General features: G+C 33.7%; 2 protein-coding genes across 29 annotated transcripts in view; both read right to left on the reverse strand.

Annotated features, from left to right (window-relative positions):
• Positions 1-19,097, reverse strand: part of golim4a (golgi integral membrane protein 4a) — an 836,478-nt gene that overhangs the window by 389,521 nt on the left and 427,860 nt on the right. The window lies entirely within an intron of this gene.
• The window catches only part of zbbx (zinc finger, B-box domain containing), a 90,917-nt gene that overhangs the window by 1,941 nt on the left and 69,879 nt on the right, over positions 1-19,097 (reverse strand). For 12 of the 27 annotated variants that reach the window (XR_015514568.1, XR_015514563.1, XR_015514569.1 and 9 more), the window contains 3 exons: positions 16,893-17,104; positions 11,872-12,031; positions 6,168-6,314 (listed from right to left, as the gene is read on the reverse strand). Coding sequence is in view for 11 of the 27 variants with exons in the window: in XM_087292805.1 (XP_087148931.1) it covers positions 6,168-6,314; positions 11,872-12,031; positions 16,893-17,104 (519 nt within the window). In the remaining 16 variants the exon portion in view is untranslated. The remainder of the gene's footprint in view (positions 1-6,167; positions 6,315-11,871; positions 12,032-16,892; positions 17,105-19,097) is intronic. The other 15 variants (XR_015514571.1, XR_015514564.1, XR_015514567.1 and 12 more) reach the window with 3 other exon arrangements.

Genomic DNA, 19,097 nt, shown 5'->3' on the forward strand with positions numbered 1-19,097 from the left:
ACACACTTCTCTCTCTCCAATGCGTCTGTCTTCATTATATTCCCTAGCTTCCTCTTGTCTCGTGTGATCTTTCACTTGCTGAACTTCAGATGTGCGGTTGCATGTTCATGGAGCAGAGCTCAGCTAGCATTACAGTAATCTTGAGGGAACTGAATCATCGTTTTGAAGCTCTTTAATCAGTTTACCAAAGACTCATTTAGATTTGTTTAGGTTATATAATTACACCTGAATCAATTAGTGAGTCCCGGTTTGTTTATTTTTTAAGTTGATTAAGATATGAAGTTGTAAGTTAAAGAAAGCAGTGAAGGTCTAACAAATGACCTAATGCAATAACATTAGAGCAATACCCGAAAACACACTTCATTTCTTAAATAATCATCATGCACGTATTTCGACAGCGGCGTAGATTAGATAGTGAGGGAATAATGGGTCAAGCCATTTTTAGCAGGTCTGGGTAAGCGTTCTCTTTTACACAGTAAATCTTGCAACATGGGCTCATTGTGAAAATGTACCCCGTATACATTTCTGGAGAGACCGAATTATGTAGCCAGAGCTATGTATGGCCACATTTCATCTTTAAACGAACGCTACGTGGCGGTGTGACGGCTTCCGTTTCACGCTACCGGCTGACCACTTACCTCTGTATGAACAGCTTTTCCACTGTCAAGCTTGCCACGTACATTTGTGGACTTGATATGCATAGCGAAGTCGACAACGACGACAGAGTTTGAGTCCGGTAAAGGACGGTTCCAGAAAGCCGGTAATAATAAAACAGAGTAAAAAATAAAGCCAAAAAATAAAACAAACAAGTAAATAACAGGGTGAGAATGTGGTAAAATCTGAAACCGTGGTAAAAATCAAGCTGGCGCGAGGGCTTTTTTTTTTTTCCTGGATAGCTTTTGAAAACACTGTCGGTTGGTTTTAGGGAAGGAGGTGGGTGGGGGTATCGGTCGGTTGGTCAGTGAGTCTGTCAGTCAGCTGCCTCTGGTGGATTTACTCCAGAACAGCAGGCCCAAACGGCACTCACAAGAGAAATTTAAGATGTCATCTATGGAGTCAAACTAGGGCCAAATACACTTGCAACATAAAAGAATGTTTTGTAAACAAAAAATAAAGTATTGAGCTAAAAATTGTAAAATAATGCAAATCTCAAAAAATCGCAAAGGGAAAATTGAGTTTTGAGAAATAACAAGGAATTTTGCAAACAAAAATAAAGAACTAAAAATAAAAATCGAGCAGTGCAAAAAAAAAAAAATAAATATATATATATATATATGCAATAAAATATATATAATATATATTTTTTTTATTGCATATATATATATATATATATATATATATATATATATATATATATATATATATATATATATATATATATATATATATATATATATATATGCAATAAAATATATATTATATATATATATATATATATATATATATATGCAATAAAAAAAATAATAAAAAAAATATATATACACATATACATATATATATATATATATATATATATATATATATATATATATATATATATTTTTTTTTTTTTTTTTTTTTCAAATGTTTTTTCCAGTATTGCCTTTGCAAAACCTCTCAAGTCAATTGCAGCACTCATTTTGATTTGCTTTCCAGTCAACCACAAGTTAGAGATGCTGTTTTCTTTCTTTTCTGTTCGGGCAAAGATCTTCAGCTTTAATCTGTTACACCCCTAATAGTTGCATTGCATAATTAGCAATTGTTTCGTGTTTTTGGCCTCTGCTTGTTAAATTACTCAATGCATCCTCAACTGTATATCGCTTTGCACAAAAGCATCTGCTATATGACTAAATGTAAATGTGCCCCCTTCAAAAACAGAATTTTTGACTATTAAAACGTTCAGGTGACATATCGAAACAGAAGTGTTCATGTATCGCTTCCCACGATTGAGATGCCAACAAGCTTTAAGTATGCCTTGATGCAAAGGCTCAATCTAGCGTATCTAACCTGACAAAAGTATACGAGATACAGGGAGAAAAGCAGACTGGAGAGAGCATGGACGGATATCTGACGCTTTGATTTGCACCAGCCGAAATCACAGCTGTCATGCTGTTAAACAGATTATTTTTCCCTCCTCTGCAGACCTGCGAGTGATGAGCCGAGAGACAGAGAGGAAGACGTGTCGAGAGGTAGAGAAAGCGCCACTGATAAACCGAGCTGAGCTGATCTGAGCTGAGCTGAGAGATTGGCCGCATTCCCTGCACTCCCGCACGCAGAAACACACAGTAATCTCTTTATGAAACCTCAGCCGCGTGTGCTGGCGCAGAAAGCTCAGGAATCAGCTCGGCTTTAATTACGGACGCGAGCCAATAAATCACGCTACGGCCCGAGTCTTAGCGCCACTCTTCTACAGCCATGTTATTGATGTCCCTTTGGCCGAAACGCTGGGTCCGGCGGGTTGGCGGAGGCTCTCGGTAAATGATCATTTAGTCACAGATGAGATGTGACATCAGACAGGCTCCACATTTTAAACACAGATTTAGCCGTATAAGTCGGGATTAAGTCTGAACACAGATGGGAAAGTAAAAAGAGCTGAGGGCCTAGATGTGGGGAAACAGACCGAAGGATAGGAAGAATATAAATGATACCTTACAGAGAGAGTTATCTGAAAAAAACAAAACAAATAAAAAATACATTCGCATGTTGTGTCACACCAGTATGAGTACCAGTGTAACGGAGGCCAGCTAGTAAGTGCTGTGCAGGTAAACCTCACTCCTCTGACCTCTAAAGGTGCTCTAGCGACAGACGCTAGAGGCCATGGTTATTAGCCTCCTTCTTAGAGTAACCGACTACCATGCGAAAGGTCGCTGGCTTGATACCAGCTCGGAGCGGGTTGGGTGGCCTAGGATCGACGGGGTTACATTGGTGCCGTGACCCGGATATGAGTGAGGTTTATGGGTGTGAGTGCTGTCCAGGTAAACCTCATTCCTCTGACCTCTAAAGGTGCTCCAGCGACAGACGCTAGAGGCCATGGTTTTTAGCCTCCTTATTACAGCAACCGACTCCCATGCGGAAGGTCACCGGATCGATACCAGCTTGGCGCAGGTTGGGTGGCCTAGGACCGGCAGGGTTACACCAGTTTCTTTAAAATGTAAACTGATAGACAGTTTTTAATTTAAATAAACATAAAAAGCACAATAAATATTGTATTTGCCTTTATTATTGTAATGAGAAGAAATTCATTGAAAATTATGCATTAAAATCTAAACAAAAATTGATTTGGGGTCTATTTTGGACATTTATATTAATGCTGTCAAAAGATTCATCATGGTTAAAAATAATCTAAAATAAGTAGTGATAGTAGTAGTAATAATTTTCGTAGTAGTAGTTGTTGTTGTAGTAGTAGCAGCTGCAGTAGTTGCTTTAACAGTAGCAGTAGCAGTTGGTGTAGTAGTAGTAGTAGTAGTAGTTGGGGTTGTTGGTGTTATTATTATTATTAATATTATTATTGTTGTTTTCTTTTTTTTACTGTCATTATAATGTTATTATTGGTGTTGTCATTTTTACTGCCATTATTACAATTATATACATTACTATCATTGTTGTCATTCCATACCACTGGTTGGTATTTGTAGCAGGGGATGTGACACTGACAACAGGGATGAGGATCCAAATCCAGGGTTTTATTGGCAGGATGGTCAGGCAAGCAATGATCAACACAGGATCAAACAGATGTATGAGGGCATGGTCAGATGGCAGCATACAGGAATGATCAAACAAAACAAAGCAAAGGTTCAAAACACGGAATGTTGTAATGTCACTATGACAGATAACAAGACTCAGCTACAGTGTTTGTGTTTGAGCGGTACTTATAGTCCATGAATCAGTCCTTGAGCAGCTTCAGCTGTGCGAGTGTAATCAGTCAGGATCTAAAACATGTGTGTGAACGGAGTGCATGTATGAAGTTGTAGTCCATGAACTGGCAGATTTGTAGTTTGTGTTAGTGTGAATGTTTTTCACCAGGGATCTTTGGGTATAGCTCGCTGGTGATTGTGACAGTATTATTTCTATCAATATTATTCACTTCAGTTTTTAATTTTTATATTATTTTGATATTTAATATTATGCTTTCTACTGCAATGCATGTTGTGTGTGTATATATATATATATATATATATATATATATATATATATATATATATATATATATATATATATATATATTGTTGCCCTATTTATGTACTTTGTCTTGAACACCCAAAACCTTTACATGCACACACACACAAACACTTGCCAGTCTCTGACAGTTTTTTTTTTTTGCCTTTTCAATCCCTGTTCTTTGTTTTTCCCTCTTTATCTGTATGTTTCAAAATACTGTGTGAAATAAAAAATATATATATATAAGAAAGTCTTACAAAAACTATATATATATATATATATATATATATATATATATATATATAAATAGATAGATAGATAGATAGATAGATAGATAGATAGATAGATAGATAGATAGATAGATAGATAGATAGATAGATAGATAGATAGATAGATAGATAGATAGATAGATAGATAGATAGATAGACAGATAGACAGATAGATAGATAGATAGATAGATAGACAGACAGACAGACAGACAGACAGACAGACAGACAGACAGATAGACAGATAGATAGATAGATAGATAGATAGATAGATAGATAGATAGATAGATAGATAGATAGATAGATAGATAGATAGATAGATAGATAGAGAGATAGATAGACAGACAGACACTAGTATTCAGCCTAAAGTGGCATTAAAAGGCTTAACTAGGTTAATTAGGTTAACTAGACAGGATATGGTAATTAGGCAAGTTATTGTATAACGATGGTTTGTTCTGTAGACAATCGAAAAAATATATAGCTTAAAGGGGCTAATAATTTTGACCTTAAAATGGTTTTAATAAAATAAAAACAGATTTTATTCTAATAAAACCAAAAATAAAACAAATAAGACTTTCTCTAGAAGAAAAAATATTATCACACATGCTGTGAATAACCAAGAAGGTCGCTGGGTCGCTGGTTCGAAACTCGGGTCAGTTGGTGTTTCTGTGTGGAGTTTGCATGTTCTCCCTGCGTTCGCGTGGGTTTCCTCCAGGTGCTCCGGTTTCCCCCACAGTCCAAAGACATGTGGTATAGGTAAATTGGGGTGGCTAAATTGTCCGTAGTGTGTGTGTGAATGTGTGTGTGTGGATGTTGCCCAGAGATGGGTTGCAGCTGGAAGGGCATCCGCTGCTTAAAAAACTTGCTGGATAAGTTGGTGGTTCATTCCGCTGTGGCAACCCCAGATTAATAAAGGGACTAAGCTGACAAGAAAATGAATGAATGAATGAATGCTGTGAATAACTCCTTGCTCTGTTAAACATAATTTGGGAAACATTTAAAAATGAAAGAAAAATTAAAGGGGGGATAATAATTCTTCAACTTCAACTGTATATATATATATATATATATATATATATATATATATATATATATATATATATATATATATATATATATATATATATATATATATATATATATATATATATATATATATATAAATGCTGTATTTCAGAGAATTAAGTATAATATAAACAATAATAATAATAATAATAATAATAACAATACTTAATAAACACAGATGTGACCTAAGCATAAAATCAGTATTATACAATGATTTCTGAAGTAATGACCCTGAAACTTCAGCTTAGTATCACAGAAATAAATAACATTTTCAAATGCATTAAATTGGAAAACAGTTATTTGAAACCATAAAAATACTTAATACAACTGTTTGTACTGTGACACCAAAATTGAATATGTGCTATGCCATGTATGGTTTTCAGAGATTCCTTCATCAGTCTGTTTCTCTTTTTATGCCATCTTATTGATAGATAGTCTGACAGGACGCAAGAAAATGGGAAACAAGGCAAGACATAAAATGGCAACCGCTAGGCTACGTCTCTTGCATAAAAGATGTATTTTTAATGTTTTGTCTTCTGAAAGATTGATACACCAGTGCAACATATCGAAAGTTATTTTCTTCAAAGCCTTCTTTTCATTCACATCAAATTAACTCTAGTGTGTTTAGCCTCCTTGTGATTCACATCAAATCAAACTTGGTGTCTATTGTTGTACAGAAAAATGATGAAGGCATGTTACCTGTTAAATGAAGTCTTTGTGATGACATTCTGCCATGGTTTGGTGTGAATGGACGAGGAGTGCTGCTGATAGGTTGACTGTTCAGAACTGCAGTGACTAGTGATTCCTCTACATGATGCTGAAAACTGGATCTCCAGAACTCCTGTCCTACAAGTACATGATACAAGAAAACATTGAGATTTACAAACAAGAGGAGTATGATCATCTTGTGCAGCTAATCGAGCCTCAATGTTACCTTACACTTCAATACAGTAGGAAATCCAGAACATAGATCTTGTACAGTATATTCACACAAAACATGTACACCATCTAATGTTTTTCTTTCACCAGTGTAAACAATGGAATTCAAATGGAAAGAAATCTCCCATTGGTTCTTGCAATCAAACAAATTAATCAATCAATGGACTTGTACACATTTTTAGACTAAAATTTCATGACTTTTCCAAAACTTTTAGGTAAATTTCCATGACCTAATGTTCCTTGTAATGTCTCTGTATACATATTGAGGATAAAACGCACATTCATTATTAAAGCATACAGTAAAATACATGAAAATCTATTATGCTTATAATACAAAATAAAATGTATTAAAATACTAACACAACACTGTTCGAATAACACACAAACTATTATAATAATGAAATAAATTACTCTATAAATAATAAATAATGAATTCATTCATTCATTAAATAAAACTTTTTAAAAATCATTGAAAAAATATATATATTTATATATATATATATATATATATATATATATATATATATATATATATATATATATATAATTAAAATAAACAAGTAAGTAATACAATTAAATTAATAAATGAATAAAATAAATAAATATTTAAAAATAAACAATCAAATAATTAGAAATTATAAATATAATAAAAATGTTTAGAAATAAATGCATTTATTCATTAATTCATTCATTTATTAACAATTTAATAAAAAAATTACAAATACATTATATCAAAAATAAAAAATAAATATATATAAATCAAAAAATAAACAGAAAAAAAATGAAAATATATAATTAAAATTTAATAAGTAGTTATATATAAATAAAAATATTAACATTAAATAATCAAATATATAAAAACAAATATAATAAAAATTTTATTAAATAAACAAATTAATGTACTCATTCATTAAATAAAAATTAAATACATTAATATATATATATATATATATATATATATATATATATATATATATATATATATATATATATATATATATATATATATATATAAAGAGAGAGAGAGAAATAAAAAATAAATAAAAACATAAATAAAACTAAATAAATAATTATATATAATTAAAAATAAATAATAAAAAATAAATAATCAATTAAATAAAAACAAAAATATAATTAAAAATTGATTTAATAAATAAATAAATTCATTTATTAAAATAAAAATGTAATAAAAACAGAAAACAATGAATAAATAAACACAAAAATAAATAAATATATAAATAAATAATAAAATAAATTAATAAAAGCATAAATAAAATTAAATAAATAAATGAATAAATAAAATGAATGAATGAATGAATGAATATTTGAATGAACGCAGTATGAACCATTTAGAATGTAACCTTAGATGAACTAGTTTATCCTGGTGTTTATTATTCACTTATGAACACGATAGTTTATGTTAATGATTCATTCTCTGTGGCCTTCAAACAAGCAACCAAATGATCGACAGCACTGAGCTTTAGCTGAAGAAAAAAAAAACCACGATCCCAACACACACACGTAATATTCTGACTTGACATGCAGACAGTGACTGGCTGAAGGTTAAACATGTGTGCCTTCCATCGCCATCTTAAACGGCCGCTGTAATTAAGCCTTTTTCCAGCCGACTGACCGCAGCTCCTGTCAGAGCACGTCAGGGATTGCAGAAGCACAGACAGGCCGATAAAAGCGGGTCGACTGTGACAGAGACAAAAAAAAAAAAAAAGATGGGAAAAGGAAAAGACTGCAGGAAATTGATGGAGAGACGTAACAGCCAATAAAAACCGAGACGGAAATGAAACCGAGACTTATTTGTCTTCTATTTTCATTAACCTTGAAGCTCAATGAACCGAACAGATGTTTCATTTTTCACGCCATATTACATAAAAAATGCCTTATGCATATTTAGATCCAGCATACTGAAATAAAGGCTTAAACCGAGCTGTTTAAAGAGAAATATTAGTGTTTACAGTCAAGCTAATGGCCTCGCCAAGGTACCACATTAATGCTGAGGAGCTAAAGGATAATGCCGGGAATAAATGAATGTAGAAGAGAGCCATCATTTACACTCATCTTTAAGCTACTGTATAGCGGCTCTCTTCAATGGCCAATCCATCTAAGTATGCAATAATTAGGCATCTAAATAACACATGTTGCACAAAATGAACTGTTAAGAGAGATGTCGGTGGTTTTCATTAAACAGCGGTCATATATAAGTGTTGGAAGCACACGAGTGCTGCATTCCAGATGCCTTATCTCTATTATTAGAGCATAAATGATGTATTTGTGTAAGGATCTAAAGTGGATGACTTAACTAACAACTAGTATTGCATTCGGAGCAAGTACTGTAGGGCTTTAGAAATATGATTTTGAGTGTGCAACAGTTTGTTTTTTGTACTCAGCAAGGACACATTAATTATGTTACAAAAGATGACTATAATAAGTGCCCTTCTTTTGAACTTTCTATTCATCGCACAAAAACATCACTGTTTCTACAAAAACATTGCTGTTTTGATTCCTAATAAAATAAAAATGAGAAATATTTCTTGAGCGGCAAACCAGCATAATGATTACTGAAGGATCATGTGACACTGAAGACTAAGGATGCCAAAAAGTCAGTTTGCATTACAGGAATAAAATACAATTCAAATGTTTTAAATGTTTCCCAAATGATGTTTAACAGCAAGGAAATGTTCACAGTATTTCTGATAAGAGAAGGCTCAACCTCCTTTACCCGACTTTGCTAGGTACTACCAGAAGCCCTGAGTTTTTAGATCTTAAAGATTAATAAATGAAAAAAATAAGTAAATAAATAAAATGAATAAATATATTAAATCAAAAATACATAGAAATATAAAAACATAAAAAATTATAAAATTAAATAAATAGCTATAAATGAATAAAAAATAAAAAATATATTTAATCAAATAAATAAAAACAAATTTAATAAAAATATTATTAAATAAATAAATTTGTTCATTCATTAAATAAAAATTAAAAATACAAAAAATGAAATACAATTAAAAATTAATAAATAAATAAAAACAAAAATTAATAAATATATATGAATAAATAAATAAATTAAAACACTAATACATTTATATAAACAATATTAAATAAATAAATAAATAAATAAATAAACAAATAAATAAATAAATAAATAAATACTTTTTTTCTGGAGAAAGTCTTATTTGTTTTATTTCGGTTAGAATAAAAGCAGTTTTACATTTTTTAAAGAAACATTTAAGGTCAAAATTATTAGCCTCTTTAAACTATAATTTTTTTTTTCGATAGTCTACAGAACAAACCATCATTACACAATAACTTCCCTAACTACCTTAACCTGCCTAGTTAATCTAATTAACTTAGTTAAGCTTTTAAATTAGTAGCGCTGCATAGTCTCTGAGGGCCTCGTAATGAGTGTCCCCAGGTGGAAATACAGAATAAAGAGAATAATTAGCTTAGCTGCTGTTCATAGTGTGTATAAACAAGATGTAGAAACCTGCGTGGGGCACATTCAAGTATCATACTGCTAAGTGATGCACTGGGTGTATGCTTTACTAAAAAGATAGGTCTTTAATCTAGTTTTGAATTGGGAGAGTGTGTCTGAGCCTCAGACATTATCAGGAAGGTTATTCCAGAGTTTAGTAGCCATAAATGAGAAAGCTCAACCTCCTTTACTCGACTTTGCTATTCTAGGTACTACCAGAAGCCCTGAGTTTTGAGATCTTAAAGATTAATAAATGAAAAAAAGAAATAAATAAAATAAATAAATATATTAAATCAAAAACACATAGAAATATCGACTCTACACCATAACTTTTCAATCCAGATGAATGGGGCAACAATTACTGCATCCAAAACAGTGAAAAGCCTTGGAGTAACGATTGATGACCAACTAAACTTCTCTGACCACATTTCTAGAACTGCTCGATCGTGCAGATTCGCACTCTATAACATCAGAAAGATCCGACCCTTCTTATCTGAACATGCAGCTCAACTCCTTGTTCAAGCTCTTGTTCTCTCCAAACTGGATTACTGCAACTCTCTACTAGCAGGGATTCCAGCTAACTCTATCAAACATCTTCAACTGCTCCAGAATGCAGCAGCACGAGTGATCTTCAATGAACCTAAACGAGCACATTTCACTCCGCTGCTAGTCCGTTTGCACTGGCTGCCAGTTGCTGCTCGCATCAAATTCAAAGCTCTGATGTTTGCCTACAAAGTGACTTCTGGCCTTGCTCCTTCTTATCTGCTCTCGCTTCTGCAGATCTATGTGCCCTCCAGAAACTTGCGTTCTGTGAATGAACGTCGCCTCGTGGTTCCATCCCAAAGAGGCAAGAAATCACTTTAGCTCACGCTCAATCTGCCCAGTTGGTGGAATGAACTCCCTAACTGCATCAGAACAGCAGAGTCACTCGCTACTTTCAAGAAACGACTAAAAATCCAACTATTTAGTCTCCACTACACTTCCTAATCTGCAATTGCCTCTCTGAATATCACACTAACTGTACCAAAAATAAAAATAAAAAATACTAATACTACTAATACTTCCCTTCTTAGACTTTACAGACCTGAAACTTGCCTATAGCACTTATTCATTGTTGCTCTTGGTTGTGTAAATTGCTTCCTTGTCCTCATTTGTAAGTCGCTTTGGATAAAAGCGTCTGCTAAATGACTAAATGTAAAATGTAAATGTAAATATAAATACAAAAAAATATATATATATAAATAAATAAATAAATAAAATAATAAAAAAAAATACTTTTTTCTGGAGAAAGTCTTATTTGTTTTATTTCGGTTAGAATAAAAGCAGTTTTACATTTTTTTAAAAAACCATTTAAGGTCAAAATTATTAGCCTCTTTAAGCTACATTTTTTTTTCGATAGTCTACAGAACAAACCATCTTTATACAATAACTTGCCTATCCTAACCTGCCTAGTTAATCTAATTAACCTAGTTAACCTTTAAATGTCACTTTAAGCTGTATAGAAGTGCATTGAAAAATATCTAGTCAAATATTATTTACTGTCATCATAGCAAGGAAAAAATAAATTAGTTATTAGAAACGAGTTATTAAAACTGTTATGTTTAGAAATCTGTTGAAAAAATCTTCTCTCCGTTAAACATAAATCGGGAAAAACAGAAACATAAATCTATATATATAAGTATAAATCTATATATAAGTAAATATATATATATATATATATATATATATATATATATATATATATATATATATATATATATATATATATATATATATATATTTTTTTTTTTTTTTTTTTTAAGCAAAATTGTCCACATATTTCTGGGAATTAGCGCAAACAAATCAGTCATTTTTATTGCAAAGAAAGTTAGGTTGCTGCTGGAAGTGATGTTAGTGATGCTTAGATTACATTAGATGTTAGGGTGCTCAACCTTAGTAAGGTCAATAGCTTTGTTTTCTTGTTTCTCTACATACCTAGAGTACTCTCCATGTGGTTTTGCTGATCTCTACGGGTTTGAGCTGGTTTTGGGCTGGTCTGTAGAACTCCAGGGTCTAAGCCCAATGTGAAAAACCCCTGTAGATCTTGATACTGTCCCGGTTTGATGTGTTGTCTCTGGGATAGAGAATGAAGAGCCTGTAGACCAGATGAAAAATAGATATAAACGGGTCAATGGTATGTCTTCTATACAGACCTATACTAAAATTATGTAATAAAATGTAATAAAAGTATCTATGGATGTGAAAGGTTCTTTATGGAACCATCAATGCAAAAAATCAATTTTTAAGATAACCCAGGCTCATTCTGAAATAGTACCCCTATATACATTTCTGGAGTGAGCAAAATATGTCCCAGGAGCTACGTTTTTTTGCAGGTTTTGTTTTTGCGAATACACAAAAGGTTGCTGTGTATGCTTTTACAGAACTCAAACTTCTCTTGGGAGTGCCATTCACGCCTGCTCTTCTCACGTAAATCAGAGGCTGCAGTCGACTGACTGACTGATTGATCAACTGACCCACCCTCCTCCTTCCCTAAACCCAACCAATAGAGTTTTTAAATAGTGTGTTCTTTACTGGGCTCGAATCTCGTTGTCGCGGTCAACTCTCTGCGTGTCAAATCCAAAGACATACGCGGCGAGCCACTGAGCAAACTAGTAACAAAAAAATCGTCCACATGGAGGTGAGTGGTCAGCTAATAAGCCTGAAAAAAGAACTGTGTCATAACGCCCCATAGCATTCATTTTAAAGACAAAATGCGTAGCGCTGGCTACATAATTCACGATCTCCATAAATGTATATAGAACTACGTTTTTAGAATGAGTCTGAGTTGTTTATTAAAAAAATGCCCAAAAAATGATGTATTAATATTTTCTTAAGATTTTTGTGAGGTTTAAAATAAAAATTGTATGGATGATAAACATATCTGTAAAATCATGAATAAAACAATATTCACAGTAACAGTTTAAGATTATTTTTAAAATGACTCTTATTTTCAGCATTTCTCACAGTATCATTATGCACTATTTTTATCATCTGAATAATCTTTTTTTAATTTTGAATAAAATGTTTATTCAATCTTTTACCATCATCCTGAATTTTCCGAAATCCTTCTATTAGGTTTAATAATTTTGTCAAAATTATGATATGCCTTAGTTTGAAATAGAAATGTTATAACATAAGCATCTTTTTTTTGAAAGCATCCTGATGGGAAAAATGTATTATTGCTATTTATTCAATAGTGTGTGCTTTGCCTGTTAACTGTGCTCATCTACATTCAGTTCTGGGAACTATATTTTACGACATTATGACAACGCTGAGTGGCTAAACACAAGCACATCTATTCTCATACGCAGGTTAAATTAGGCAAAATTTAATCTGTCTATTAAACATGAAGCACACAGACAGACAGAAACCTTTTTGAAAAAAAAATTATATGTATTTTAAAGCATAAAAGGAAATGAGAAACAATTATATTTTGATTGAGTCCCAGTCAGCGTCCTTTAAATGGAAAATGAGGTACGGGGGGAAAAAAAGAGAATCGGCGGGTGGTAATTAAGGACATACACTTTCTGATCGCCAGACAAAAGAGCAGAGATAAGGCCGCTTTCTGATCAGACATTTAATTTCAGGTGTTTAATATAATTCATTTTCTTTTCTCTCTCTTTATGTTATGCTATTAAACTCTGATAGTCCATTTGCAGCCGAATTGACGACTCTGTTTCCTCTCGCTATTCCTCAGCGGATGGGATGTGAGAGTAGTCTGGGCTTTTTCCTGCCATTACCTCTCTCACAGCAGGAAATCTGCAATTAAATTAGGTGTAATATCTAATTGATCGAGTCCTTAGCGTCCGAGAGTTTCACTAAAGGCGAATTCTTTTGATAGTTCTCATACGCTCGTCTCCATGATGTGGTCTTTGAAGCTTATATTTTTCAGTTATATTAATGTAGTTGCATCTCCATCAAAGCAGCTAGCTATAACTATACATTTTGTGAGTATTTTTAAAGTAATGATTACTTTTACTGAGCAACAATGTATTAAATTTATAAAAATGAAAATAAAGGTATTTATGCTATTTAAAATTTACTTTTTTTAAATAACTCCCAAAGCTGCTGCTTATTAATAGTTTTTAAGGTAGTAGCTGGGTTTAGTATTAGGTGAAGTTATGGTATAGAATAAGTTCATGCAGAATATGTGCTTTATAAGTACTATTAAACAGCCAATATCTTATTAGACAGGTAAAAACTAGTATGAGAATGGGTTTCTATACTAAAGTGCTACCCATTTCTTTTCCTGTCTCTTCTTCTAGTGTTTAATAGTCAACACAGGCTTGTTGTGGATAAGTACCACTGTCTACATTTCTAGAGAGCTTAGTTATGTAACCAGAGGTACGTTTGGCTGCATTTTGTCTTTAAAAGGAACACTATGGGACAGTATGATGCTGCCAATGGCTTCTTAGCACTACCAGCTCACTGCTTACCTCCTTATGGATGGAGTTTTCGGTGTTGCATAGTTGATTAGTGGCTCGCTGCGAACGCCGATGCAGGGCTTTAAAAGTTTGAAACTTTCAGAGCACCTACAAAATATGTATGAGCACCAGTACAAATTGTATATAAACGGATTTGTTGTATTTGAAAACAACATCAATCAGAAATAACAAAAAAACAGTGAGAACTATCTATAATATGCATCTCAGGGAGAAAAGGCTCACTTCTACCACTCTTTAAAAGCTTTGGTTTCGGTTTGTGTCATTTTAAATGCTCAGTTATGTGCCGAGTTATGTTTTTCTGTGTTTGTGGAAAAAAGCAGTCAAGTCAGCCGGCTCAATATATGTGCGGGGCAAAGCAGGATTCTGCCGATGACCACCTGCGCAGTACCATTCTGTCATGAGTAGGGCTAGATGGAATCTGCAGATGTTTTTTGCTATTTCTGCTGAGAATTTTGGTAAAAATCTACAGATTTCTGCGGGAGTATCATAACTAAAACTTTAATATGTGAAATAAATAAAAGATTTTTAACTTTTATTTAATGTTTAAAAATGGAAATCCGATTAGATCCACTTTATTCGGTAAACAAAGCAAGTCTCTCATTTAATATATCTACTAAAAGACGAAAAATATTACCACTCAAACTGCATTGTACAAAAATCAGATAAACATTTTCACATTATTCAATAATAAAAACTGAATAAATATAGATTTACACACATTTACTCAAGTAAATAAGCAGAATTATTGATGGGTGAAAAATCTGCGCAATTCTGCTTGCAGATTCTGTGTGGGCCTTGTTATGAGCCGCAGTTTCAGTTTAAACTTAGTAAAGGCGAGACATCATCTCTAGTGATGATGTATACAGTGGTAGATTTTACATGTGGTAGATTTTACATGTTTTACATGTGTAGATTTTACGCAGTGAATGCCACACGAGATCTGGGCAATTAAACAGCTGATCTACTTTGAGTCTTTCAGCACTTTCTCTGAAAACACTCGATTGATCTCGGCTGGCGGATCAACATCCATCACATGATCGCTCTCATCTGTGCCATTATTTATAACTTTAGGTGGGCTTACAAACCTGTGTACTTTTCATTATGTCTTAAACCTCAGCCGTTTGCCTTTCCAGTGGTCAGAAAAGCACCCTGTCATCTGACAGCGGAAAGCCTTGAGTGATTGACAGCTAATATGAACCAATATCACAGCAGGGAAGATCAATTCAGCACGTTTTTAGAAAAAATCAAAACAGGTCACACTAAAACCATTATATGCTGTCGCAAAAATGCTCCCAAATATACAATGAGGTCGCATAGATTCAATTTGGTTGCAAAATGGTCGCAATTTCGAGCCCTGCAATAGATTTGTGACATGGAGCTGAACAGACCGTGAAAAACAGGGTTCAAGTCTGCTGAAGAACAGTTCCATAAACCAAGTAAAACAGCAAAAATAGATATATAAAAAAAAAAAACAGGCTGAAAATGTGGTGAAATCATTGCTTTTGAAAACACTATCGGTTGGGTTTACGGATGAGGGTGGGTGGGTCAGTCCGTCAGTCATTTGACAGCAAGCTGGTCTGCTGAAGTCTATATCGTGCCCTCAGGTGGATTTATGTGAGAAGAAGACGCGCAAGAGAAATTTAAGATCATAAAAAAGCATACACATCGGCCTCGATTTGTAAAAACAAAAGCTGCATGCAGACGCACCTCCATCTTTGTATTTTGCTGATCCCAGAAATGTAGAGCTAGGTACGTATCCATAATGAGCCTGGGTTGCAAATAGTAGAATTCAAGTAGAAAAACTACATTACCCAAGATGCTGTATAAAACATTTGACCAATCATAGAGTCACAGAGAGCAAAATAGGTAAAACATATCATTAGCTCCGCCCACAGCTATGAAGCACTGTTTTGTAATAATGTTTTTATGCTCATCAGTCCATTTACATATGCATATTTTGTAATAAAATTAAAATATATCAAACTTTAAATGACTAGTCATGTTAATATTTTTAATTTGTTTCAATTTTTTTGAGTCATCTCTAAAATACTCTATCATGGGATTGTAGACTGTACTTGTCCCTCATTAAAGCCATTAAATATATAGTCGCATACCTTTTGTTTGACTTTGATAAACTTCTTTGCTTCAAATCAGAGTTTGTAATGCTAATGGAGCCTTGTAGCTGGTTGATCTTGTTCATGGCTCATAAAGCTTTAACAAAGGCCTTAATAGAATCCCTAATGGGAAAATGAATAGTAAAAAAATACTTGTAACCAGTGCTACAGAAAATCTGTTCCGACACTAATGTCCTAGAGAAACTTTTACCTGAGCACCTAAATCAGTGGTTTTACAGCATTTCAACCAAACAAATGCTCCATTGGAAAGACTTAGAAATGTTTCTCAGAAATCCTTTCAACCACAAACTTTTGAACAGTACTATATTAACTCTTCTGAACAGTTTATGGGTAACCTGTTACAAGTTAACTGAGGTTTAAAGACATCTCCGTTCACCTGAGAAGATCCGGTGAACAGTCTTGGCTCTGACTTTAAGAGGTTTGGAGATAGGAAAAAAGGCTCTGCTTGAGCAATTGTGGTGGGACTCGGAGAGGGAAGAGCGTTCTTCTGTTCATCTTTATCTGTTATTCGTCTTAGTTCTTCATCAGATGAGTCTTCCTCACTGGGCACCAGACAAGCATCTTCATCTGTCATTTCCTCTTCTGAATCTGACCAATGACAAGCACAGAAAGAGGACACACCATGACGACGGAGTAGAGAAAACAGAAAGCCAGAGAGGAGACATTTCAGCAGGAGGCCTGCGATGAGGATGCAAACACGCGCCCTTATCTAATGCTCGCAGCGAGCCGCCTGGCCAAGGTCTAGCAGAGCTTGTGTGTTTCTCTTCCCTGCTTTCTGTCTGCTGCCTCCTGCATTAATAATGCTTATCCGACACAGCTTGAAGTTCCTATCACTCTGCTAGTCAGCAAATACTGCAGAAACAACTGCTGTGTGAATGAAGGCTGATGTCTACACCGGTGCTTTCTCATAATCTTTACTCTCTTAATGCAGAGGACCCCAAGGGATGATGGAGATCAGGTTCTTGTCATTTAGAAGATATTTTTCAAAGTTAATAGCTCAGCTCTTTATTTGGACTGATCAATCCTTTTTGTGAATGTCAAGATTTTGGCACAACAAGAATACTTGGACATTAAAAGAGGTCATGAACTGCCCTTTTGTTTATTTTGGACTGCGTTCTGAGATCCTGTCATAATGCTATGCTATCATTATTTTCTGTATATATATATATATATATATATATATATATATATATATATATATATATATATATATATATATATATATATATATATATAATACATAGAAGTTTAGAAATAACAGGCTATTTTCAGTGAAATTCTGCCCTTTGGCAGATTGCAGACTTGGAAGTAAACAGCCAATGGTATGACTGGTAACAGTTTGCACACTTAAAAAAAATATCAAAGTTTGAAATGACAGCCAGCTTTGTGCACAACACAATTTTCTCTATCTATGTTTGACAGCCCACATACTTCATAGATAAACACAGCTGTGACTTAAATGCATAAATGCATTTTAAACAATCAGTAGTAACAGATAAATCAACGGTGACCATGTGATAAAACCATTTGCTCACATTTGTGCTGTGCGACATTACTGTCAGGTCCAATTATAGTGAACACGGCAACATCTTCCTTTCAATCTCATTGAAAATGCAGTCACAAATCACTTGCGTGGTCTGGAACTTCATTAAAAACAAAGATCACAATGACTTTTTTTCAGTGACACTTAAATTTAGATCGCAATTTATGTTATTAGCAAACCATTAACTAACACTAATACCTTAATAAACTACTAATTAGCTGTTTATTATTAGCTAGTAAGATAGAAGTGGGGTTTAGGTTTTGGGGATAAGGGATGTACAATAAAATCATATTTTATAACCAATGACCACTTAATATCTTAATAATAGGCAGGTAATAAGTCAGTTGTCATTAGACTGAACTGTGACAAACTAATGTCTTACCCTTTTTTTCTAATTATGGTTTTTCCATAATTTGGTACAGCACAGCGTCTTGCTGTTTTCAAAGTGTTTGGTTTCTACGTAGACCTACATTTGACTATTTAGTTATTTACTTACTACTTTGTTTTTATGGGCTTAGCTAAACAGGCAATTATATAGAATTGGACACTGATCTACCTCTATGGAGGATGAGTTTGGTTACACTATTATGTGATAAATTAACCCAGGATCATTCTGAAAACGTACCCATATATACATTTCTGGAGAGCGCCAAATACATCCCAGGAGCTACGTTTTTTTTGCAGAATTTGTTTTTCGCAAATCCACCAGAGGCCGCTGAGCATTTTTTGAGATCTCGAATTTCCCCTCACGTGTGCCATTCGCGCCTGCTGTTCTCGTGTAAATCTACCAGAGGCCGCTGTCGACTGTCTGAATTGACCAGCGCCCACCCACTTCTCTAAACCCAACTAACAGTGTTTGCAAAAGCTTTCCAGAAAAAAAAGCCCTTGCCTGATTATTACCACGTTTTTAGATTTTACCACATTCTCACCCTGTTATTTACTTGTTTATTTTATTTTTGTTTTACTCGTGTAACCCCGCCGGTCCTATACCACCCAACCCACTCTGAGCTGGTATCGAACCGGCGACGTTCCGCATGG

The sequence above is a fragment of the Danio rerio genome, chromosome 18, assembly GCF_052040795.2.
Source record: "Danio rerio strain M-AB ecotype USA chromosome 18, GRCz13ab, whole genome shotgun sequence".
NCBI lineage: Eukaryota > Metazoa > Chordata > Actinopteri > Cypriniformes > Danionidae > Danio > Danio rerio.